Source organism: Canis aureus, chromosome 5, assembly GCF_053574225.1.
Source record: "Canis aureus isolate CA01 chromosome 5, VMU_Caureus_v.1.0, whole genome shotgun sequence".
Classification (NCBI taxonomy): domain Eukaryota; kingdom Metazoa; phylum Chordata; class Mammalia; order Carnivora; family Canidae; genus Canis; species Canis aureus.
The window spans coordinates 65,525,089-65,551,522 of record NC_135615.1 but is presented as its reverse complement, the minus strand read 5'-3'; the positions used below and the strand labels follow the sequence as shown (position 1 = coordinate 65,551,522).

The window sequence follows — 26,434 nt, the reverse complement described above, 5'->3', positions numbered from 1 at the left end:
GAGATTCCCGCTGGCATGCGGTGGAGCATCACCTCCTAAGTATCAGAGAGAAGGGCAGAAGGATAAATGGTCTCCCTTTAGGGCCACGGTGGACAGGTATGGTGGAGTGACCAGGGCCATCATGACTGCAGGTGTGGCTCTATCCCTTCCTGGGTGTTGTCAAGAGTTCCAGGATTCAAAGCTTCATTTAAGTACAGAAATTCTTGGAGAATTTCTCATTTAAAGCAAACCCCTTGATTTAATGGGTTTCTCATTCAAAACAGTATCACTCTTCACCCTATTAATCTCAGGAGGCTTATTTCCTTTGTCAGAGAGAATGGGCAATAAGACAGAGTGTCTATATATATATAGATACATGCATTTTTAGTATATATGTATGCACATTACTATATATGTACTATATATAACCATATATAACTGTAACTATGTATGTAACCAAATATATATATGGTTAGCTCTTGCTGTGTAACAAACCACCCTAGACTTAGTGACTTACCCATTAATTATTCCTCACGGTTTGGTTGGAGCAGTTTTACTGACCTGGGCTGGGCCGGGCTGATTCGGGTTGGGCTTGCTCATGCTTCTGAGGACACTTGGCAGGTCAGCTGGCAGCTGCCTGGTCTGAGAAAGAATTGGCTGGGACAAGGCGACTCTCCTTCACGTGCATTTCACATCCCTCCAGCAAGTGAGCCCAGGCACCTCTCATCATAGCGGCCGATGTCTAAGAGAGAAAGTGGAAATCTCAAGTGTTGTATCAGGTCTCTGCCTGCCTCTCATTGGCTACAGTCCCACTGGCTGAAACAAGTCACACAGCTAAGCCCAGAGTCAGTGTGGGAGGATACCACCAAAGGTCCTAGGTGCAGGGAAGCCTGGACAAATCAGGGCCATTAATACAATCGGCTTGATATAACTGGGCTGAGGGGTCTGTTTCCTGCCCATAGGTCCCAGAGTTGCGGCTTTCCAAATGGGTAATTTAGACATTTTTCAGCCCTTGCCTCACTTTTCCAATCTATAAAATGAGCATAATATAAGGACTGTTGCAAGGATTTAAAAAGAAGATAAATGGAAACCATGATGTCTGGCACTGAGTAAGCATTTGGTAAATATTAGCGATTATAATTATCAGCCAACTTATAAGTGACCCTACATCACAGGCACGTGGAAACTGGGAGCTCCTCAGGCTGGTTGGTGTCTCTTCTTTGGCCTCTGTATAACCAAGGGGTCTATTCCATCCAGGATGGCCCCTGTGGAGCCCAGCTCTCCCTGACTGTGGGCAGCAGGGCCTTGGGACACCTAGCCCTATCCTGCAGTACCTGTGTCCCCGAGGGCTCCAGCCTGTCATCTGTAGATGGTAGTGAGTCCCAGACCCTAGGAACAGGGGTGCCCAGGCTGACTGCACAGAGGAAGTGACCTGCTGGGGGGCCCAGGTGGTGGCATGTCCCCTGGCTCCCCTGAGAATCATGGAAGCTGCTAGATTCAGGGTGTGCTGCTCTGTAGTAAAGAGAGGATTCTCTTTTGTTTCTTTTTTTCTCAAAACTTGGCCTGTCATGGCATTTTGTTGCAGGGAAAGCCTGTCATTAGATTCAGATTTTGACCATGAAGTACCTGCCATAACCCAGGCACCGAGGGTCCAAGAGGGGTGGCCACACTGGTACAAACGCCTCACTGGTGTTTGTACCAAACATGTGGCTGGCGCAGGGCCTGGGGACACCAGCAGTTCCTGTTCAGTCCACTCTGGAGCTAGCCGGGGCCTTGGTGGGAGTGGAGGAGAGAGTGTCCCAGCAGCTGGGCTGTGTCAGCTTCGCAGAGACATGGTCCCTGCTGGCCAAGGAATTCTGGGTCTGAGTCGGAGATGAGGCCGCTTTGGAAGCACATCCCGGGCCCTGGAAGACTCTGAGTGCCCTGGGCAGCGGGCCCGACTGGGGACTTGGGGCCGGAATGCCGGGAACTGAAAGCTGGCCTGACTTCTGAGGCTCGTGGAGCTGGCTCTCCAGAGGCCTCGCTGCCTCCAAGATCCAGCCGCCAAGCTCTTCCCCGGGCAGGGCCTTCCCCGCCTCCCCATGCTGCCCTCTGCGGCCTCCCTCTGCGCCTCAGCACCCCCACCCCCCAGGCTGCACTGTGTGCTCTGTGCTGATTTTCTTCTCTCCGGTTAGACACTGGTAGTAGTAAGAAGGATGATAGTAGCATGATCAGCAGTGATACCCACCACCATTTATCGAGAGCCTTCCATGTGCCATGGCCATGCCAAGTGCGCCGTGCTTAGTAATTTGTGGTCTTTGTGCTACTTACTGGACATCATCATAAAGCTTGCCCTGCTTTGGAATTGTGAGGATGTTTCCGTCCACGGGTTGTGTTTACCCATGAGCTGTGCTCACCGTGGGCCTGCGTGATTCTAGGTACATGTAGTAAGTTAGGCTCTTCTCTGCACATTCCAGAAGAGGGTCTGAGGAACGGAGTGGTCAGTTCACATGCGGAGCTGTGATTTCAACGCTAGTGGGCAGGCGCTCACTCTCTGCCAGGCTGTGTCCGTCTGAAGGATTAATGTGGCCTGACTTTTTTTTTTTTTTAAGATTTATTTATTTATTTCAGACAGAGAGAGCACCTGTGAGAGGGGAAGGGGATGGTGGGGAGGGGCAGAGGGGAGAACCTCAAGTGGGCTCCACATTCAGTGTGGAGCCTGATGAAGGGCTTGATCCCAGGACCCAGGGATCATGACCTGAGCTGAAATCCAGATGCTTAACAGACTGAGCCACCCAGGTGCTCCCGTGGTCTGACATTTTAGAAGACAAGCGCCTGGGTGGCTCAGTGGTTGAGTGTCTGCCTTCGGCCCAGGGCGTGATCCTGGGGTCCTGGGATTGAGTCCCACATCAGGCTCCCTGCAGGGAGCCTGCTTCTCCCTCTGCCTGTGTCTCTGTGCCTCTCTGTGTCTCTGTGTCTCTCATGAATGAATAGATAAAATCTTAAAAAAAAAAAAAAAAGAAGAAGAAGAAGAAGAAAAGTCCCCAGCAGAGTGTTCCTTCTGCACCCTGTTCTGTGAGCCACCTGGAAATTACAGTTCCTGGAAGATGCCGGCTAGTAGAGGCTGCCTAGTCAGGGCCTGGGCCCTTGGATGAATGAATGAGGATCTCCTTCAGGGGGCTTTTCCGCTTGTGGAAGCTTGGATCACGGAGGCACACAGGTGTGTCCTTGCTTCAGAGGGAGTGAGGGGTGTCTGCCCACCTCCCCACCTATCCCCAGCTGGGGGTCAGTTCGCTCTGCATCCTCTTTGTGGACCACGGGTGCCACGTGTGCCGGCTCCAGGATGGTGTTTGAGCTGGAGGGTTAAAAATAGGCCCCATTCTCTGTTCAGACTCTTAAGGCCAGAGTGACTTCCTAGGCTCCCATGGGCCGTTGTTCTATCCACAGCCACCCCCTGGTGGGAAAGGGGGAAATTCTCACTTCCTGGTCCTCCCAGAACCCCACGATTAAAGAGGAAAGCCCTACCCATCAAGCCCGACTCCTTCTTAAAGTAGAAATCATCTCCAGTATAGCCCGTACAGAAGGCCACCCAGCCTCTGCTTGAATACCCCCTGTGACAGGGAGCTCACTATTCTGAGTGGCCTCTTCCTTTGTTGGATGGCTTTAGTTCCTGGAAGGATAGAGAATATTGGCCCTCCCTGCCATGAGTCCTGCTCTGCGTTCAAGAGACACCCAGAATTGGCTGCCTTCAGCCTCTTCCACCCTCAATGTTCTCAACCTCTCCCATCACTTTACCAGTTCTCCCGCTCTGAAGCTTTGTGCCCTGGAGTAAGTGACTTAGCCTCTCTGAGTCTGAGTCTCTGTCTTAGTCTGAGTCATTTTATCACAATATAAAATGGAGATGGCCCTAGTCCTTATTCAGACTTTTCGTGAGGGAGGGTTAAGTGAGTGAATGCCTGTAAAGGATTTCACACGGGGTTTGCTAAGTAAATAAATATCAGCTCTAATTACGCAGTCATCTTTCTGGTCATCCCTAGACCAAGGCTTCTCAGACTTGAATGTGTGTGTATATGAATTACACGGGTTTCGTGTACATATGCCCATTCAGACTGAGAAGATCAGGTGAGGCCGGGGACTGCATGTCTCACAACTTCCCAGGCTGTGTGGAGACCGCTGGCCCTCAGCCCACGCTTGGAATGCCAAGGCTAGTGTAGCCATGTTTTTACGAATGAAACTTCATTTTCCAGGTAGGGTTTATCTTGTTCCAGTGATAGTAGAATCATCATGTCCCATGATACAAGATGTAACGCTTGTGGTCATGCAGCCTAATATTGCATTACCCAAAGGAGACAAAGGTAGTATCTTGGGTGTCAAGGTAACTTTTGTCCTCTGGCTTCTGAGCCTGACCTAGTGATTTATGGAGAAATTGGCCTGTAGTTTACATGGATTTTTCATGGATCTGAAAGAACCTGAGGATCTTTGAGGGACATGCCTTGCCTCTGGAATTCCCTCTGTTCCAGACCGTTGGGTGTATCATATGACTAACCAAAGCTTGATCAGTGAAGGGAGTCCCTCTGGGTCCTGTGGAGCAGAGTTCCTCATGGCAGGGGTGGCCGACACAGGCAGGTAGAGGCTGAAGCAGCCTGGTGTGGGCGATGGGTCAGTGCCCTGCTGCTAGTAGGACTCCCTCACGTCCCAGTGACTTCTGTGCACCAAGAGGGCCACTGATGCCTGTTTGCACTTTCATGGCTCCATTCATTCAACTTACGTAATGGAGAAACTGATTCTTCTGAAAAGATTTAAATACTCATTTCAAGTTGCATTGCCATAAACCAGTGGGACGAGAAGATGACTTGAGAATGACAGATCAAACCTGCTCACAACAGCTACAGTGGTTACTGACCTAACGCTGCACTTCTGATTCAACCTGTTCCAAAGGTGTGGTGATGCTGTAGCTTTAACCAGCGTTTCTTTGTTCCTTATCTGACTCTGCTGGGCTGTGATCTGCTTTGGGTGGAAAGGGAGTGGCTGCTCAGCAAGGTGGTTAGATCCAGCACAGCCTCTGGCACCAGGTGGCTCAGGTTAAATCCCAGTGCCACTTACGCAAATGTTTTAACCACTATGTGCCTCAGTTTACTTATCTGCAGAATGGGGAAAATCTGAGGTGCCTGGGTGGCTCAGATGGTTAAGCATCTGCCTTTAGCTTAGGTCATGATCTCAGGGTCCTGAGGTCAAGCCCTACATCGGGCTCCCTGATCGGTGGGGAGTCTGCTTCTCCCTCTCCCTCTGCCCTGCTCCCTCCCTGCTGTGTGCTCACAGGCACACACGTGTACTCTCTCTCTCTCTCTCTCTAATAAATAAATAAAATCTTTAAAAAAATGAGGAAAATAGTGTCTACCCCATAGTTGTCACTATGAAGTGAGTTCATAAACACAAAATGCTTAGGAGGGTGTCTGGCCCACAGTGCCACATTACGTCTGGCCCTTTCCCCCGTTATGTTGTGATCTCACTGTGGCTGAAAGAAATTTAGCATCTTCCCAGAACCTGACATCACAGGATCCTGGTTGTTCACTAGCTTATGAGTGTTGGATCTGCTGATTCAAAGTCAAGCTCTTGTTCTTCAGGCTAAGCTACCCTCGCCCTGCTGCATACCCCACCCCTGCCACTTTAAAAAGTAGTTACTGGGATGCCAGGGTGGCTCGGTGGTGGCTGAGTGTCTGCTTTTGGCTCAGGTCGTGATCCTGGGTCCCAGGACTGAATCCCATGTCAGGCTCCCCTCAGGGAGCCTACTTCTCCCTCTGCCTCTGTCTCTGTCTCTTATGAATAAATAAATAAAATCTTTAAAAAAAAAGTAGTTACTATAGAAAATTTCAATCCTAAACAGAAGTAGAGAGAATATGGAAATGAATCCCCTGAAAGCAATTGCCCAGATGCCAGTCAACTTTCTTGACTTCTACTTATTTTTTTTTTCTTGACTTCTTTTTTAAGGATTAAACTCTACGTGTGTCATAATAGAGCCTTCTCAGCCTATGTTGTCCTTGTAGGTTTTCTTCTTTATTTACGTATACATAGAAACATTTTTTATTTTCATTTTATTGTGATAAGAACACTTAATATGAGATCATACCTCTTAAATTTTCATGGGTACAATACAATACTGTTGACCATTGATCCAATGTTGTAAGACAGATCCGTAAGCCTATTCATCTGGTTTAACTGACACTTAACAGCAGTTGAGTAGCAACTTCCTATAAGCTCGTTCCTCAGCCCCTGGTGTTTGCCATTCTGCTCTCTGATTCTACGAATTTGCCTATTTTTGATACCTCACATAAGTAGAATCATGCAGTATTTGTCCTTCTGTGACTGGCTTATTTCACATAGCATAATGCCCTCAGGGTTCATCCATGTTGCTGGATATTGCAGAGTTTCCTTCCTTTTTTGGCTGAATAATATTCTATTGTATGTATACACTACATTTTCTTTATCCTTCCATTGATGAAAATTTAGGTTGTTTCCATATCTTGGCTACTATGCATAGTATTGCAATGAAAATGGGAGTGCTAATATATCTTCAAGACCTTGATACATTCAAAGTGCTTGAAGAAGAAAACTGCCAACCAAGATTACTATACCCAGCAAGACTGTCCTTTAGAAACGAAGGAGAGATGAAGTCTTTTTTTTTTTTTTTTTTTTTTTTTTTTTGAGATGAAGTCTTTCACAGAAAAATAATAGCTAGGGTGGGGAGCACCATTCCTGCCTTACAAGAATGCTGAAGGGAGTTCTTCAAGTTGCATTCGATAGCAATGTGATAGCATAAGAAAGCATTAAACTCCAAAGATATAGACAAATACAGAATATTTTAATGGCAGTGGGTAAATCACTTTGAATTCTATTAAGACAAAAATATTAACAATAACCATAAAAACGTGTTAATAGACACATAATACAGAGAGATGTAAATTGTGACAGCAGTCACATAAAGTGTGGCTGGGAGGGGAAGAAGTGGGGAATTTCTGTTTGCAGTTCAAACCACAGATGCTGTTAGAACTACAAGATTTTAAAAAAATTATCTATTTATTTAGAGTGGGGGAGGGGTAGACAGTAGCTCTTTCTGTCCACAGGCCCTGTCCCCCTGTTTTAATAAAACCAGGTTGAGTGGGGGAGGGGCAGAGGGAGAGGGAGAGAGAAAATCTCAAGCAGGCTCCACACCCAGTGCAGGGGCATACGTTGGGCTTCATCTCCAAACCCTGAGATCATGACCTAAGCTGAAATTAAGAGTTGGACACTTCACCGACTGAGCCACCCAAGTGCCCCAGAACTATGAGATGTTTCATGTAAGCCCCATGGCAACCACAGAGAAAATTTTAAAATTGTACTAAAGAGAAAGAGAAAGGGATCAAGGCACATAAGTTCTACGAAGAATCAACAAAACAGGGATGCCTGGGTGGCTCAGCGGTTGAGCATCTGCCTTCCTGCTCAGGGCGTGATCCTGCAGTGCTGGGATCAAGTCCCACATCGGGCTCCCTGCATGGAGCCTGCTTCTCCTTCTGCCTGTGTCTCTGCCTCTCTCTCTGTGTCTCTCATGAACAAGTAAATAAAATCTTAAAAAAAAAAAGAATCAACAAAATACAGCGGAAGACAGCAAGAGAGGGAAGATAGAAATCTCTAACAGAGAACAATGAAAAAAATGATAATAGTGAATCCTTCCCTGTCAATATGTACTTTATTTTTTAAGCTTTTATTTATTGATTTGAGAGAGAGAGTGTGTGTGCACAAGGGGAGGGGTGCAGAGTGAGAGAGAGAGAGAGAGAGAGAGAGAGAAGGTGACTCCACTCTGAGCAGGGAGCCTGATGCAGGGCTGGATCCCAGGACTCCTGGATCATGATCTGAGCTAAGGCAGATGCTTAACTGACTGAGCTACCTAGGTGCCCCCAATAATTATTTTAAATATAAATAAACTGCCGCATCAAAAGATAGAGTGGCTAAATGGATTTTTAAAAATAACCTGATGATGTGCAAAAAACTGAGGTTTGTTTGGGTTTGTGTTTCTGCAGTCCAGCATGTTCCATATGGAAGCCCCAAGTGGCCAGTGCTCACAGCTCACTCCCCTGGCCCCGTGAAAAGTCAGCCCAGCGGGGGGCACTGTTAGGACAGGGCTGTGCCACACTTGTACCATCCTATAATTAGAGGGACCATCCCCCCACCAAGCGTGGCTCCTCTTCCTCCTCCGAGGTGGTTCAAGTCTGGGCAGTTCCTGCTCCTCTATGATGGTATCACACAAACAGATCATGTGGGAGCCCTCTGTCAAGTGCTCTTTTGACCTTGGCATTATGGTGACCTCTTCTGCCAGTCCAGCCTTGGAAGAGGCCCAGTCCTTTCCAGGACTGCTGGGCTCAACTTCATCTCCCCATATCGATCCTCCTGTACTTGCGCAGATAATACAGGAATGTAACAGTCCCTCATATAAGACTGACATATGCCCAATGGAAGAAGCAAAAACACCCACATGCCTTCATACCCTCCTATGTGTCAGAACCAACAGTTGTTCATAAAAAGATATTCACAAGACAGTATCCTGTTTTGGAGGGAGGAGAGGTGATCCTTCCTTTCTATAATACATATGTCTTTATACACTTTATGGTAACTCTTTTTTTTATTTATTAAATAAACATTTACATAGAGCTTCCGATAAGCCAGGCATTAAGTGCTTTGCAAATATTACTTACTTTGATCATCACAACAGTTCCATGAAGTAGATATTATAATTTCCCTGTGTTACGAAGGAGGAAACTGAGGCACAGGGAAGTTACCATCTCTCAGCTGGAAGGTGACAGAACCCAGGTGGTCTGCGGTAGAATCATTTCATTAACTACTCAGCGATGCTACAGACTCCTTGTGGTGCTGTTATGAGTCCACAGCCATTAGGAGTCAACCTATTGTAAGATTAACCTGATAATCCTCACCTTTGGAGGTGCGCATTGTCAGGCTGAGGCTGCCTGGTCCTTCCTGGGCGGTTTACTGTGGGTATGCATTTGCTGTTTCTTGGTCTGTGAGCCATTCATCCCTCGCTGTCTGGTCACGGCAGTGCCCCTGGAGCAGGGTGTTGGGGCCAGGAGACGTGTGGGACTGAACCAGAATCTGATTGAGGGGCACGTTCAAATCTTACAGATCTCTCCTTTGTCCAAAAGCACTTTCACTCCTGAGACCCGTGGCTTTGTGAGTGGGTAGCGAGGTGGCCTGGAGACAGCAGAGGAAGGGTGGAGGTCAGGGCCTGGCTGACTCGACCCTCTCATGAGCCCCTGGAATCATGGCCTGTTGTAGCAGGATGGCCTTCAGAGATACCATCTTCCCTCCTCCCTTTATACAAATGGGGAAACTGAGGCAGAATGTGAGGTTCCCAGGCCAGTGTTTTTTTCCTGCCATAACCACTTGTCTCCTGGTGAGCAGCACTGGGAAGGCAGGGTAAGCCTACAGAGGGATCTGAGTTGGTTGGAAATAGGGAGCCGTCCAGGGCTGTAGAGCAGGGGAGGGAGCCTGTGGAAATAAAGAAGTAGTGTGCCGTGTGGATTGGGGTGTGAGCCAAGGAGCTGGTCGGCAAAGCATTTTCCAGGTAGCTGACCTCAGCCTAGGAGTCTGGCTGAACCAAGAAATGGGGCGGGTGAGGCTGCCCTGGGGTGGGCCAGAAGAGCCGTGTGGGAGGGGGCCAGGCAGCCCAAGGGGACGCTGTCTGCTCATGAGTGGAACAACCCGGGCTGTGTGTGGGATGTCATGGCCTTGGTTTCGGGTTGGAGAGGCCCTTTGCACCTGCCCAATTTGCGTCCTGGGCAGTGACTTGGCTGCCGCCGAGGACAGAGCTGGCCGCGACTGCAGGGAGACGCCGGGCCTGTGTTTTGAGCAGGAGCCAGGGCTGGATTCTAGAATAGGCAACCGGCCCAGGCACAGTCCACATTGGCCCCTGATCAATGAAAACTGTCGCTCGGCCAGCGCATTGCCGCCACCGCCGCCTGCGGCTGCTGAGATGGGCGGGGCCTCCCCGGGCCTGTCCCCAGAGTCCCGGGCTCCGCAATCAGCGCAGTCCTGGCCTGGCAGGCGCGGCTCCTACCCCTGCCCCATGCTCTCCCTGCTCTGCGATTCAGAGCCCCATCCACCTCTGCTTGACGTCTCCCCCAGGATGCTTCCATGGACACACGGAGCGAACACGGGACCTGTGGAGAGGAGGCCGGGGAGGGCAGCTGTTTACCTTCTTGGCTGCTGTTCGATGCAATTTGGGCTCCGTTCCAGGTCTGTGGGGCCTTCAGTCATGAGGAGGACGTGTAGGGTCCCTGTCCTCAATGAGCTTATCTCGCCAGGTGGGGAGACTGGCGATCCACAAACAGTAGTCCTCCAGAGCACTAAGGAGCACAATGAGGCCTTCACAGGTTGGGGCGGGGGGTGGACAGCAAGTGGGGGGGCCCTGCTGAGCCTGGGTGTCCTGGGCTGGCTTCTCCAGGAGAGAACATTACAGGTGCACTGGGACAAGGAATTAGGTGGCAGCCAGGAGACAATAGTGGGAGTGGCCTGGGCAGAGGGCAGTGATGAGGACAGGGGGGTGGGCAGCATGGAAGGCACTGACCATGGGGCCAGGTGCCGGGTCAGTTGTAGGGAGGGCTACCACTGGCCCATGGACCCATGACAGTGCCAGTCACTCCTGCTGTCCTGGCCCTGTTATTCATAGCACTCCCCTTTCACCCTCAAAAGTGACCTGGTTTGAGCAGTAAAATTATATGGGCACCCCAGAATATAGGCAGTAGTGTCCTCGTTTTACCAATGGGGAACTGAGGGTCAGAGAGACTCAAGTTTAGGTCAGGCCCTGGAAAGAGGACAGGAGTGGAGCTGGGATGGGAACCGGGCCTGTCTGACTTGAAAGCCCAGGCTTTCCCATAATCCTATGCTGCCTCCCACAGTAAAGTGCAAAGTCAGAGACATAGGTAACTTAAATATTCACTGAGCATGACCCTGCATGGCATCGTGCCAGGGCTGCGTGGAGTCAGGGGAAGCTGGATTAAGCAGCACTCATTCAGTGGTTGAATGGCATGTAAACAAGCTCAAACTGGTCTAAATAAAAATGGGTGATTTAGTGGTTCATGTCATTGAAAAGTCTAGGGGAAGGACCAGTTTCAGGTATAGTTTGATCCAGGTGTTCAGCATTCTCAGGACCCATTTTCTATTGTTTCAACTCCTGGATCTGTTTTCCTTCGTGTTGGCTTTTCTTTTTGACAGAGTCTCCCTATAAAGAGGTAAAATATTTTCTTCAGTGTCAGATTTCCACCCCTCACATTTCATTAATGTCAGCAGAAAAAGAGCAAATGTCCTGGGATTGCATCTCTTTGGCCCAGGCTTGGGTCATGTGCCCAGCCATGACTAATCCCTGTGGCCAGGGATGTGAAAAATTCTCACTGGTCAGGCCTGGAATATGTGCCCACCCTTGTGGTTACGGGGCAGAAATCAGCCCTGTCCATGCCTCATGGATGAAAGCGGTAGAGGCATAGGGTTTCTAGATACCATACAGGACAGCCCATTTTATTTCAGATAAATAACACATATTTTTTCTATAAGTATATCCCAAATACTGTGTGAGACACTTCGATTAAACAGTGATTAAATCTGAGATCCACATTTAATGGAGTGTCCTGTGTTTTTATTTGTGAAGTCTGGCAAGCCAGAGGGGTGGCTCTGCAGGGAAAATCAAAATGTTACCAGAAGAAGGAGGAATGGATGCTGTGGGGTAGGGAGTTGTTTTTCCAGATCACAGGAGGTGCCCACTACAGAGGTGGGGGGAGGGATAAAAAGCTTTCCTTCAGCCTTGAATTCCTCCTGAAGGTACAGTCTATGAAGCCAGCCCTGAGAGTTGTGGATATTCAGTGAGAGAAGTCACTGGACCATGAGGTGCTCCCTGTACTTGAATTAGGCCCCAGAGATGGGGAGAGGCATATATTGAAATGGGGGTGGGGTGAGTGATAGGTGGGAGAAAATGTCCATTTCTGTCTGCCAATCAGGCCTGAACCCTGGCATAGGGCCCCTGGCCTGTCGCCTTTCTGGACTGGCCTTGGGGTGACCCATACCTTTGTCTGAGACTAGCTAGCTTGCTGGTCAGCCTGTCTGCCCCATGTGAATTTACCAAAATGTGTTGGGATTCCTCTAACGAACCAGGTATTCAGGGAAGAGCCATCCTGTATACCACAGAAGCAGTGCCTGAGACAAGGATTATGTGCAAGTGATCCATGAAGGACAGTCTCCCAGAACAGACAGGAAGGGGGAGAGCTCCTGCAGGGAGCTTTGGAGTATGACTTCTGCTTCAGGATTGGTCCCCATGGGAGGCGAGGAAGCTGGGCTCAGGACCACCTGGCAGAGGGCTGGGAGGGGAGGCTTGCAGTTGTCTGAAGGCCTCTGAAGACACCTCACAAGTGTGGGCTGCTGGTGTGGAAAGCTTACCAAAGGTGGGGGCGAGGGCCCTGCAGAAACGGCAGGAGATGGAAGTGGAAGCTGTTAGCAAAGGGCCTAGAGAAGTCAGAGAAACCTGCATATGCTGTGAGCACTTTGAGGGGCTCCTGATGGAGATCAACAATAAGGTTCGAGGGATCCCTGGGTGGCGCAGCGGTTTGGCGCCTGCCTTTGGCCCAGGGCGCGATCCTGGAGACCCAGGATCGAATCCCACGTCGGGCTCCCGGTGCATGGAGCCTGCTTCTCCCTCTGCCTGTGTCTCTGCCTCTCTCTCTCTCTCTGTGACTATCATAAATAATTAATAAAAATTAAAAAAAAAAAACAATAAGGTTCGAAAAGTCCCACAGTGAAGAACCTGGCATCTTCTCCAAACTGCACGGGCCACAGAACCCTGCTTGTGGGGACACAGGTCTGAGAGTGAGCTTGCTGACTCAGCGGAGCACCTGCTCCCTGGCTTCTGGTGGAGTGGAGTCTCTTCTTGGGGCCTTAGTCTCCCCATCTCCCCCTCCAAGAGGGCCTTAACCTGAAGTCCACAGAAAGGGTTCAACGTACAGTTTTATTTGTGTGGCATTTTACCGGGGACACATTCTCAGGGGGTTCTGGGCCTTCCCCCAGGTCAGAACCTCTGCACGAGGGCTCTGCTCTGGCCTGGATGCCTGTGCCTGGAGGACTGCGTGTCTGAAGGCTTTTCTTCCTCGACATCCAGAAACACAACGGGGTCGTGTCTCAGGAGCCCTGGCCTTCTCTTGGGGTGGGGTGGGGGGCTCGGTCCCTCCCAACTACACCATGTGTTCCCGCCTCCCTGCTCAGAGCCTCCCTCCTTGTGTTTAGGAGTGGGTGAGGGTTCCCTCTTGACCTCTAGGATTGTGGGTGAGTCAGACGACCCAGGGACTGACAGACACGGGGCACTGCTATTAATGCCTTCTTGCCCTCAGACCAGGTATGTCCTCTGACCTTGGGTGCCAGCCACACAGCATCTCGTAGGCCTCCGTGGGCTTCCCGGGGGATCATGGTTGCAACAGGGGTCCCTGGCAGGATCTGTGGGGGCCGGCAGCCACCTTTCAGATTCTTACAATGCTCCCCCTCCCCAACTAAAAAGACAAAACAAAAACAAGGATTTTTGGTTTGCCCAAGAATGAAAATTTGATGTACAGCCAATGGGGTCTGGGGTCGGGCAAGAGAGCTACCACCCTCCTCCGCTCCCAGCGATAGCCCCTGTTCACATGCTCAGCTGGCCTCGTGCCATTTCTGGAAGCTAAGTCTGTCTGCGTTACATGACCACAAAGGGGTGTCTTGCCAGCCTCCCCCTCCGGCTTCCTCTGCACCCACAGCCAGGAGCACGGGGGAGCAGGCAGGTTCTGGTGGGTTCTCTTCATGGCCTGTGTGCAGGGCATGGGAGGGAGCAGGGCTCTGGGGTGCAGAGAGGCCCCTTGCCGCCTCCTTCCCTCCCAGGTGGGATCTGAAAACCACCCCATTTCACTGGAAAGTTGCAGACCACACCACCTGCTAGGGCCAAGACCCTTCTAGCAGACTTCTGTGGGTGAGATCTCGAATCAACGTGGCCTGTGGCTGTGTGTTTTCATATTTTCTTCAAAATGCTTTGCCGTTATTTCTGATCGTGGAAGGAATCGTGCGTGTTCACAGCGAGCCGTCTGACACCCCTGGCTCCGGCGCCCAGGCACCACCTCTGGGAGCATTTTGAGGCCGCCCTCTCCAGACAGGCCTCTCTGACCACAGTGCACAGAAACACGTGTAGATAATTTTAGCAGATGTAATCGCTTCTCTGTTTTCTGGCGACTTGCTTTTCTCTTTGAGGAAAATACGGAGAATGTTTTTCTGAGTCCGTAAATTTAGTCAGAGCTGCATTTAGTTGTTTAGCACGTATTCATCGAGTGCCTCCTCTGTCAGGCAATATGTGGTGTGTCAGATGGTGCTGAGTGCCATAGAAGAAACTGAGGCAGAGAAGGGATGAGGGGGAGCTGAGATCAGTGCTGTAGTTTAAATAGAAGTGTTTAGGGATGCCTGGGTAGCTCAGTGGTTGAGTGTCAGCCTTTGGCTCAGGGCGTGATCCCGGGGTCCTGGGATCGAGTCATGCATCAGGCTCCCTGCATGGAGCCTGCTTCTCCCTCTGCCTGTGTCTCTGCCTCTCTCTGTGTGTCTCTCATGAATAAATAAATAAAATATTTAGATAGATAGATAGATAGATAGATAGATAGATAGATAGATAAATGGGTTTAGATCATCACCCAGGTGATGAGGTGAGCCAAAGCTTGAAGAAGGGGAAGTGGAGGGGATATATGGAGAGTGTTTTAGGCAGTGGGAACAGCATGTACAAAGGCCCTGAGGTGGCAGTGTGTTTGTAATCAGGAGATGAGAGGGTGAGGTGAGGGTGGCCAGGGCAGAGTATGTGCAGGGGAGTAACAGCAGGGCAGGACAATGATGGGGCAGACGGGCCGGGTGGGGCTCTGTAGGGCATTCATAGGACTTTGGAGAATGGACTAGAGAGTACCAGGACAGGGAAAAGGAGATGGTAGGCATTGCCCTGATGGGAGAGGATGACCTCTCTTGGCATCCTGGAGCGCACTGTGGGTGTGGAGGAGGTGAGGACGTGCTGGTTTCGAGGTACGTTTTGGAGGTATGAGCCAGCAGGATGTAGTGGGGTTGGTTGGAAGGGTTGACAGGGCAGTGGCAGACTGACTCCCGGGTTGCTGGCCTGAGGGACAGGAAGGAGGGAACAGCCCTGGTTGGGTGCAGGGAGGCAATCTGGGAGGACGGGTTTGGGGCGAATGGGAGTCTGTTTGGATGCATGAAGTCGCAGAAGCCCGCAGAAGCTCGGTGCACATGGCCAGTGCGCGGGGAGCCACAGCACTGCCTTTAATGGAACAGTGCTTAAGAAAGCATAGTGTCGTTTGAGCATAAAAGCATTGCGTGTTCTGGGTTTTAAAAGACGGAGAGAATGAGAGAGAAGAGGAGAGGGGAGGCGGGGAGAGACAGCACAAATCCAGATTGCACAGAAAGCTGGACAGCTGAAGGGGACAAGTCCCTGTGGCCCATCCCCACTCCCCAAGGGGAGCGGCACTATTACCGACAGGTAGTGTGCCCTTCCAGAAATGTTCTGGAGAGGACACCTCTTTTGTTTATGAGCACAACAGGGACCGGCCTCTAGGCTGTCCTCACCTGCTATCCCCCTGTGGGCACCTGGGACCCTGGGAGCCCCGGTTCATGAGCAGTGCTGCTAACCCTTCTGTTCATCCGTGTCTGCCTTTTTATGTGACCTCAAGGCATGCCTGTGTCACAGGCCCATTTGGTAGGTGTGGACACTGAGACTTATAGGCACTGATCTGGTGGCTCATAAACAGCTAAGATTCGGAACAAACTGAGTCATCTGGGAGCCCAGATGTGCCACTCTTGATTCTGCCCAAATGCAATGAGGTGAGGACGTTGGAAGTCAGTAGTCACGCTGGTTGGCAGTGGGGGGCACAAGGCTTTAGCAGCAGGCAGTCAGCTGTTGAGGGCAAAGGGCTCTCCAGGCAGAGGAAGCAGCACCGGGGGAGGGGGTGTTTGTGGGGGGGCTGTTGGGAGGCCTTGAGGTGGGGCCTGGCCAGTGAGGGGGCTAGAGAGAGGTTCTGGGAGCTGGCCTATAGGGCAGGAGAAGGAGGCCGGGACAGAGGCAGGCCTGGCATGGACAGGCATTAGAGAGGCAGGAAGTTGGCTTTTGTAAGAGCTTTAGGGCCAGATGGGGTGGACCAAGTGTGGACACGTGTGTGTGTGTGTGTGTGTGTGTGTGTGTGTGTGTGTGTCTGCCTGTCTAGGAGGAGGGTCCCAGAATCTGGCCCAAACCATTGGTCTCTTATTCTCTCATAAAAATGAAGACTCCTTGGATATACAAAATGAGAGCACCTTATTGCGTCTGTTTAGTTAGGTGAGGAGAAACAGGAGGCCCGAGGCCGAGAGGAGCATCATGCTCCCCTGGCTCCCCAGACCACACAGGGTCCCCCGCTGGGCTAGCCTCTGCCCTGGGCAGGGAGCACCTCCTTTCCCCCCAACAAGATGGCCCCTGGCCTACGGGAGCACCGTTCTCTGGCTGATGGGTGACGTGTTGTCAGTCATGAGCAGCCTGGCTCACGGCCACCCCGCTCCACAGGGCACACCCGCTGGACCTGCCAACGGACCTGGGCCTGTCCCAGAGCCAGGAGCTGCTGGCAGAGGCAGCCCAGCTGCCCAGTGATCAGAGGCACACCACCGCCCCTGTGGCCTCTGCCGTTATCAGCATGCGGTGTGGCAGGCTGGTGGCGTGGCGGGTCCATGGTGTAGCAGGGTCAGCAGGGAGGCAGGCCTCGGGCCAGGCGGGAGGGGCACCGAGGGCTGGTGGCCTTCTGGAGCTTGGGGCCTGTGGGATGGCTGGACCCAGGGTGCTCCTGGGTCCAGCTCTGATCAGCTGTGAGGCATCTCTGAAGGCAGCGGGGGGTCGGCGAGGAGACGAGAGGGCAGAGGGTAACGGACAGGGCACCCCCCTCACGCACAGCAGAGAGGGGCCGGCGGCATTATGGCCTGCTGACTGCCTGCTGGGTGTGCTGGGCACTTGACGTCCAGTCTCATTTCTCCTTCCGAGTGGGCCTGCCAGGCGGCGGCTGTCATTCCCATGTTCAGGTGAAGAAACTGAGGCACAAACAGGGAAATCATTTGTACATGGTGGCACGGCATAGAGCGGAGGAGCCAGGGCTCAGGGCGGACCCTCGTGGGAATCACTTACTTCCCTAAGCCTCAGCTCCCTCCTGGCTACGGGGTGACAACGGCGCCAGGCTCACAGGGCTGCTCGGAGCCTTTAGCTGGGCACCTACCGTGCTCAACAGAGCACTTGGCCCACGTTAGGCGCTTGCGAAAGAAATGCTGGTAATTATTATCACTGAGTCCTCTGTGTGCGTGACCTCAGTTACTCCCACACCCTGACAAGCCCATTGGATCCTGGTTTCCACTGTAGAAACTCCTTTGAACTGCCGTCTAGTAGGAAAGTTCCCATCACGCCGGCAGAGCAGCCCTCGGGCCCCGTGTCCCACCCAGCCCTGGACAACCTGCCTTGTGTTGGGTCATCCTCCTGCGAGCTCTCAAGTCCCAAAGGCTGGAGATGAAGGCAGGGTCTGGGTAATGCCCAACTCTGCTGTTTTCTCTTGGCATTAGCGGTTTTTCCCCAAGCCTGGGATCCCTATTCCTAAAGCATGAGCCCTAGAGGAGGGCCTGTGACCGGGTGGGAGGAGCATCTACTGAGCTGCTTCCCTGGTGTCTCCCTTCTTCCTCTTCACACCCTTTCCCACCTGTCCGAGGGATCCTCCAGGTGGAGGAGGGAGCAGAGGACTTCAGCTTGGTCTCTTTTGTATTTTTTTTAAAGACTTTATTTATTTATTAGAGAGAGAGAGAGAGAGAGAGGAGAAGAAGCAGGGGGAGGGGCAGAGGGAGAGGGAAAAGCAGGCTCCTCGTTCTGCGGAGAACCTGATGTAGGGCTTGATCCTGGGACTCCAAGATCATGACCTGAGCTGAAGGTAGCCCAACTGACTGAGCCACTCAGGTGCCCCTAGCTCAGGCTATTTATTTATAAAAGATTTTATTTATTTATTTATTCATGAGAGACACAGAGAGAGGCAGAGACACAGGCAGAAGGAGAAGCAGGTTCCATGCAGGGAGCCCGATGCAGGACTCGGTCCTAAGACCCCAGGATCAGGACCTGAGTCAAAGGCAGAGGCTCAACCACTGAGCCACCCAGGCGCCTGCAGCTCGAGCTCTTTAAACCTTGCAGTTCCCAAAGCATGATCCATACATTCTGCTGGAGGTAGAGGTGGGGCTTGAGATAAGTGGTGGACAGCTTGTATTTTAATGGTTCTGCCTTTGTTTCATTTGAATTATATTTTTTGAGAACCCCAATGGTAACTAGGACATCACACCCATGATTTCACTGATATTATTGGCAAGACTAGATTTTAAACAGAAAGAAAAAGGGAAAGAGAGCCAATTTAAAGAAAAATGTGAATTACTCATGGCAGCCCAATTGAGAGCCAGTTCTGGGGGTAGTTGGGACGATGGTATGTGGATACCAGCAGCTGGATTGGGGTGACAACAGCCCAGGAAGTGGACTCTTCTGGCCCACTGCTGCCAATGGCCGGCTGTGTCTCTAGGACTGGACAAAGCCATCTTTGGGAGTTATTTGCACCCTGGAGAGTGGAAGGCCTGAGGGTCGGAGGAAGGGTATGTGGTGGCTCTGGATCCTGCTAAAGCATACCTGCCTGATAAACATTACCTCAAATCCAGAAAGTCAGCTCAGGCTGGAGCCCCCGAGATGCGGGGGGCAGAGGCTGGGAAGTGCCAATGGGAGCAGAGGGATTACATCTTGAGCAGATAAAAACAGTCGGGGAGAAATCCAAGGAATTTTAATTACTGCTGCACATCTTTGGAGTCCTGAAGGCCTGGTCCTCGTAGGCCAGACACGCAGGCCAGCTCTGCAAACTGAAGCCCTCAGAGCCGCCTTCCCTCTTCTGCTCAGCGTCCCCCCTCCTTCAGCAGGGGGGATACCTGTGGAGGTGCCCACTGCTTAGCAGGTGGCAGCAGCTTCCTCCCTCTGGCTTCCAAGTTGGCTGGAATCTCGGCTCTGGTTTTAGGGGACTATAACTTGGTTCTGAAGATTCTGTGGCAGGGGGAGGGGAGGTTGTCAGAGCTTTCAGCTGCAAGTAGGAGAAGCCCAACACAAATTGCCAGAAGCCAAGAGGGCAGTCAAGTGGCTTCCATAACTGTCCCATCCCCAGGAAAGGCAGGTGAGGATGGGTCTGGCTCCAAGGTTCATCCAACAGACACTTATTATTTACTATATATCAGACACTATTCTAGAGCAGAACAGGCCCAAGTGCCTGCCCTCAGGAGCTGACTTCTAGAAACCAGTTGGTCCAAGGCCTCGTCGAACGGTCATGCTCTCCTGGGCACTGGCTTGTGTCTCCATCCATTTGTGAGCTCTTACCTGGCGTGTGGGGTCTCAAGCAGCCGGGGATGGGATTGGACACAGCCTTGGCATGGAGAAGACACCTCCCCTGCCAGCTCGTGTGAGGATGATCGAGGGGAGGACTCCAATTTGCTTATTAGCGGGGGGAACAGATGCTGGGTAAGCAGAACCCGTGGCCCTCCCTGCGGGCTGCATGGCCAGAGGAGGCTGCAGTGGCCTCATGGGAGTATCTGAGGCATCTGCCCCATGCATCACTTGTTTGGGAAGAGGGGACATTTTTTTCTGGAAGCAGATATAAGGTCTGCTGACATCCAGGAGGAATGAGTCTGTTTCTCTCCCACCCCCCGGGAAGAAGGGAGTCCCCAGCCCCTCCTGGACTGTCACTAGAGCCAGGGCCCCTAGGAGCCTCCCCACCCTGGCCCTTTGCCAGTGGCTGTCTTTCAGCCCTGGCTTTCATGTTGCACAGTTTGGGGGTGGAATAGGTAATTCCTCGCACTTTTGGCCTGCCACGTGCTTGCGTAGAGTGGCTCTCAGGAGCAAAAGTCACAAAAGCCCCTGGTTGAGGTACACATTGGAGATGGGGACTTTGAGGCCTGGAAGGTGAATGGCCCTGACTCTCCTCCCACTCTTGCTTTTTGCTGGGTCAGGGAGCTGGAGCCCCAGAAGGCCTCTTCTCAAGGGGACCAGGAGTATCATCCTGGCCCGCCGCCCCATTCTAGAGGCAAGGAACCCCAGAGCCTGGGTGGTTCTAACCCAGCTCTGCTACTTGTTCTCCTTGAGCGATCTTAAGGCCAGTCACTTAACCTTTTGGCTGAGCCTCAGGTTCCTCTTATAAAGTAGGTTATTGTGTGGGTTTTTATGAAACTAGATTTCAGTGGCCCAAGTGAGACATGAATGTACTAGAACACTTCAGAGAGTTGAAGTTTCTCACTTCCTGTCCACTTCCCTTGTCCCTCATCTCCCTGGCGGTAACCAGGGGGACATCTGTACATTGGGTGTGCTCACGGTATGTGTGTGTCTGGTGTTTTCTTAGATGTACAAGTCATGCTCTACTTGTGTCTTCCATGTGGCGTGGCGCTCCTCCTGCTGGGATTTACAGATTTTATGGATCTGTCCTGTTCTTCAGAGTCACTGTGTAGCATTTCACAGTGTGGAACCAGCACACTTTCCTTTCCTGGGCATTTCTCCTGTTTCCGACTGTTGGTGAACTTGAACATGCCTCCCTGGTGCTACGGACACGGAGGTGTTAAATCACTGGACGTTAGGTTTTTGCAGGAATAGGATGTGAGGATGTTCCAAGCACGCGGCAGAAGCAGGGCGCTCCAGAAGGACAGAAGCTCATCCTCGGTGTTTCTCATGATGTGTATTTTGTCTATGTTTTCTCACTCTTTCTTGACATTGAAATCTCTGTGTCACAGCAGAGCAAAAAAGGAACCGGGATGGTTAAGTAAGGTGTCTGCTGTCACTCAGCTGCCAAGGGCGGGCACCTGACTCCTGGGTCCCGCCGGGTGCTGGGAATGGGAATGGAGCATCCCTGCCCGGGACGGCCAGAGCTTGCTCTCGGCGGGGCCTGCCCACAGCGGCGCCGGTTCCCCAGGCACGCCCGGCCCGGCTGCCTCTGCACAGTGCGCTGGGAAGAGGGAGCTCGCCAGGAATTTCCTGGGGCGGCTCCAGGGGCAGCCTGCTTGCATCTAAGGGTGACAGGGTGGTTGGGTTGTGCCTCCCACCCTCTCTTTCCCCGACATGTCCCCAGCCCCGTGCATTCTTGGAATCTGCGAGTTGTGCCGTGTTCTATGGGCACCAGGAGTGTTCTTTGAAACCCCGTGGCACCAACATCTGTTAGCTCTTAGAGAACAGAGACATTGACAAAGAACTGCTGGGCAGGCGGTGGGGGGAAGATATTAAGCTCAGGAGTAGGAGTCTCAAAGACAAAGAGGAAAAACCCTAACCGAACTCCAGCCCGCTCCCAAGCCCTGCTTTGATGTGGTTTCCCGTCCCCGGAGGCCTTATAAGGCCTTATGCCTGCAATTCTGTGCTCTGGGTTGGCGCTGGCTGCACACTCAGCGCCCGGAGGAGCTGGCCTCTCTTCCTGGGGCCCAGCGTGGGGCAGAGGAGCAGCAGTGCCGGGACATGGGAGGGAGGCAGGGAGGCCCGGGCCCTGTGGCCTGAGAGGCTGCTGAGCCCGGCCACTGGGCATCAGGCTGGGGCCAGCAAGAAGTCTGGGGATCCAGGAAGGCTTTGATTACAACTTACAGCCTAGTCTGAGGCCGACTATCCTGAAGGCCAGAGGAGAGGGGGCGTGGGACCAGGGGCCAGAGTGATGGCTGAGTAAAGGAGCAGTGAAGGACAGTCACTCATACCAAGCTCCACACTTGGGCTTCTTACAGGGCAGTGGTGAAGGATACGCGCTCTGGAGCCAGGAGCCTGCTTTCTAGCCTGGCTCTGGCACTCACTGGCTGTGTGACCTTAGGCAAGTCACTTAACCTCTCTGTGCCTCAGTTTGCTCATCTGCAAACTGATGATAAACTGCTAATAGTGGCACTACCTCAAAGGATTGCCATGAGGATTAAATATGAAGCATTAAAAACACCGTGCCAGGTAGGAGAGTGACTCTTAGTGTCTTTGACGGCGCCTTGGGGCTGGTGAGCCTTTGAGCTTCTCCAAGCAATGTTCTAGTAGTCACCTAGTAGCCAGAGTAGAAGAAATAATAAACAGTAACTACTGGTCTTTGGAGCCCCAGCCGTGGTATCAGGTGTAATATTAAGCACTGTCCATGCAACAACTTCCTTAATCTTCGCAGCCACCCTGAGACATGCATACTATCGTTCCTATATGCAGATGGGAGGCTGAGAAAGTTCCTTCACCCACGTGATGCAGCTTGTATGAAGCAGAGCTGGGATTTGAACCAAGGTCTGGCCCATTCCAGTTCTGTGCCCCAAACCTTGTGCATGAGGCTCCTCATGGAGGGACTTGCAGCTGTCAAGGGTTCTGAGCCTCTACCTGTAGGATGGTACTGAGAGCCTAAGGTCCCCAGACCTTGCCCATGGGCCTCCCAGCAGGGCTCTGCTGAGTCCCCAGCCTAGTGGGGAGAGGCTGTGGGCCCCTTGAGTCCTGCCACAGAAGCTGGAGTACTTGACCCCCACCCCTGGAGCTGCTGGCAGGCCTGTTCTTCTCGTACTTCTCTAAGTGTGATCCCCGGTTCCCGGCAAGTGTGCCAGGACTCTTAGTTGTCCCTGTCCCCATGCCCACAGGAGCCTTGATTCCACTGTACAAGCTCAGGTCAGGCTTCTGCAAGAAACGGCTCAAATCTTGGCTCTGTTGACAACCCAGAGCTGTTGCCTGGCCTCTTAAAGCCTCCTCCTCATTTAAATACAGGGCTCGGGAACCTCATTCCCCAGAAGTTCTTATGGGGATTCCCTTGGTCAGTACCTCGTGTACCACAGGCACTTGGTAAATGATGCAAGTGGCAGTTGGTACCATTATTTCCTGCCTCCTATGTCCCTTGAGGACTGACAACACTTTCTTTGTAGGAAAAAAAAAAAGGGGGTTAACAGTTATAACTCACTTTACAAATTGCAGATCATTTTTATGAGCGTTTATTCCTGGAGAGATGGAACACGTGGGGCTATGGTGAAGATGGAGGGAGATAATAAATATACTTACAGGGCTCCTGGCATGGTGCCTGGCACTTAGGAGATGCCCAATAAGGTCAGCTGTCCTGTCATTGCTGTGGTTTGTGATCATGCCCATTTTATAGAGAGATAGACTGAGGACCCCAAGAAAGCGGTGGCTGACCCCATGTCCAAGGGGCAGGGGGGCTATGGAGCCAGGATGTGATCCTGCGTTTGGTTCAACACTGCATTGCCTCTTGTTTACGTGATTCAAAGCTTGAGGACCACAGACACTGCACTCCATGCCCCGGGCCACCTAGCTTGACTGATGAAATGAAATTTTTTTAAGAAGATTTATTTATTTATTTTAGAGGGAGAGAGTGAAAGAGCAAGTGAGTGAGCAAGTTGGGGGAGGGGCACCAGGAGAGAGAGAATCTCAAGCAGATTTTCTGCTGAGCACAGAGCCCAATGCTGGGCTCATGACCTATGAGATCACGACCTGAGCTGAAACCAAGAGTTAGATGCTCAACTGACTGAGCCACCCAGGTGCCCCAGATGAAATGGGTTTTTGCCAGCATCAAGCACCTGTGCCACCCAGCGTGTCAGCGGACCATGGTGCTGGGGAGCCTTCACAGTTCTACACAGCAGGGTAAGGTTTAGCACGAAGAGGCCAACCCCGGAACTTGCCAGAACTCTGCTTTAATATGCAGAGACATGTCTTTACTGTGTCAGGGAGCTTGGTCCTCCCCACAGACAGTTCTCAGAGTGTGTGATACACACTGTGAGGCATTGTTCTCGGGGTTCCAGACGGCTGCTTTGTTGGGGGTGACACTTCCAGTCTCTAAACTGCTCCAAGTGTGCCAGCAAGAAGATGCGAGCGCTCAAAATATGTGCCTGGCAGGTCCTGGCCGCCTGGCCGGGAGCGGTCAGGGTGGTGGGCCGAGGTCAGCACTGAGCGCCTGCTTTCCAGAAGACCTCAGCGTGATCCCTTGAAGCTGGTCGCCTGCTCTGTGAGGAAGTGCTGCCTGCCAGCCTGTCTGGGGGAGGCGGCATCCGTCTTCCTCTGGCATGAAAGATGGGCTCTAATTGGCTGCCGGAGTGTCCCAGCCATCTAATGATGCCGCCTGAGTGTGCGCCTTCCCTGTCACCAGCTCCCGGCTTCCCTGTCAACTCCAGCGCTGTTAACACAAACAGCCAGTTTACAAGCCCAGGAAGTGTTCGGTGATTATGATAATTGGCAGAGGAGGAAGGAGAAGCCGTCCTGACTCCAGGAATGGAGAAGCCTGGTTTTGAAGTCAGTGGGACGCTAGGAGTTTGAATGACCACATTTTCACAACTAGCAGGGAAAGCGTGTATGATGATGCCCCAGGACGATTTGAAGAAGAGGGAGGATGGAGAACACCAGCCCTAATCCATAAAATGTTAGCTGTTGATCTTTTCAAAACAAAACAATAAAAAACAAGAGACTTCTCTCCAGCTGTGTCCAGTTCTTAAGATCAGATCTAGAAAACATCAGTTTGTTTTGTTAATCAAGACAAGCACTGGTGTTTCTGTTAAGTATCTGAGGTGTGGGATTTTTTTCTTCCTTTCTAATGTTTCAAGGAGAGGGTACATTCTATTTTTCTTTCGCTTTGCACTTTTTTTTTTTTTTTTTTTCAAAAAGAGAAGTTGGTGACAGCTGCTGAGTTTGGGCTTTTTTATTGCTTGTCATTTCGTGGTTCGAGAAGCGCTGCCACAGCACTGTTGTGGCATCAAAAGAGATAAGGTGATGTAACACTCCCAAACTTTGTCTCTCTCCCAGAAAAAGGAGCATTTCCCAAAGTGGGTTCCTCAGAATATGAATCTCATGTGTTGCTTTCTAAACACAAAACTTTGTGATCTCAATAGGTTTGAGGAATGCAGCCTAAGTTACCACTTGAATATTCACAGTGTCTGCTGTTACCATAGTCCGTTCTTCAGTAAGGGATCTTGTCTAACTTGAAAACAATCTCTTTTGATCACAGAACTCTTATTGGCAGAAAACCGATAAATGCAGAAGCCAGTCTGACGAGTGCTGGTCTTGCTTCTTCCATATCTAGAGTCATCCTGCTGGGGTGGGGCGGGATAGGTGGTAGCTTTGGTGACGTTCCAGAAATTTCCCAGCCTGTGGGCCAACCACACTCCCCTTGCCAACCTGACAACACCCGAGGGGCAGCCTGACCTATCCCAGCAGCTCTGCCAAATGGGATAGGATAAGCCACCAGGCATCCTGAATCCACACATGGGGCACCAGGCCAGGCATGTGTAAGGATCAGGCTAGTTTCCGGAAGGTGTGTGCACTGGGGAGAGGCGGCAGGCGTGTTTGAAGATCAGCGGAGCCAGAGCATGCAGGTTTCTGAATGTTATGCTGAAGAGTTGGGGGTTTATGTTAGGGCAGGAGAGACCTACTCTCGTGCACACCAGGCGCTCTTTGTAAACCCATGGAGCCAGCCCGCCCGCACCCCCCTGCTGGAGGAAGGATTCACACTGAGATCCTTTCCTGAAGCCCACCCGGGAGGTCCTGAGTCCATCAAGCTGACTCCAAGGGATAGATGAGGGACATTTTCTCATCCTGTCTCTCTCTTTCCAGGGGCAGAGGGTGGAATTTCCTTTCTGAGGGAGAGGAGTGCAGTATTTTACAGTGGGCTGTAGACTGAGAAAAAGTTACTTCCTAAAAAGCATGGTGACAATTCACTTTTCAAGTGATAGGATCCACCTTAATTGACCTAAATTCCCATCAGAAGAACCAGACCAGGATCCCTGCATCCCTGTGACCAGCCAGGCATGTGTTCATGACACCGCCTTTACGTCTAGATGCCGGTTGCCTACCTGACTTTGTCTGATAATTCCTTAACATCCCTGCTTTGTCTTCCTCTAGGAGCTCGTGGGGGAAGTTTTCAGAGAAACGCTCAGTGAGGAGGAAGAGGAAGACTTTCGGCTAGAAGGTACGGGAATCCATCACCCTCTTCCCAGGGTGCAGTGAGATGGGGAAGGAGCATTGGGTCTATCATGTGCCCTGTGTACCCTCCAGAAAATCTGCAGGCCAGATGGAGGACAGGACCCTGACTGTCGATGGGAGTGGGGTAGGGGTGAGAAGCCAGAAGGGAGCAGGGAGTGTAGCGTTTCATAGTCCAAGCCCAGAGTGGAGCTAGGGTCCTGAGGCTCGTTCCTAGCCCTGCTCCGTATTGGCTGGGGAACATTGGACAGGTTGTTTAAGTTCACTGTTTCCACTGGGGTGTGACCATAGGAGCTCCTAGCCCCCCCAAACAGTGTTAGACCTGTAGTAAGCACTACATAAAGTAGCTGTTGTATTTCCCCATTTGGCTGTTCACATGGAACTCATCTGGAGCTCAAGCACACCTCCAAATAGCCCCCCACCCCCACC

At 51.6% G+C, this 26,434-nt stretch overlaps 1 protein-coding gene across 1 annotated transcript in view; it reads left to right on the top strand.

Annotated features, from left to right (window-relative positions):
• NKD1 (NKD inhibitor of Wnt signaling pathway 1) overlaps positions 1–26,434 on the top strand; it is an 84,183-nt gene that overhangs the window by 30,811 nt on the left and 26,938 nt on the right. The window contains exon 4 of the mRNA XM_077898469.1: positions 25,928–25,994. Coding sequence (XP_077754595.1) covers positions 25,928–25,994 — 67 coding nt within the window. The remainder of the gene's footprint in view (positions 1–25,927; positions 25,995–26,434) is intronic.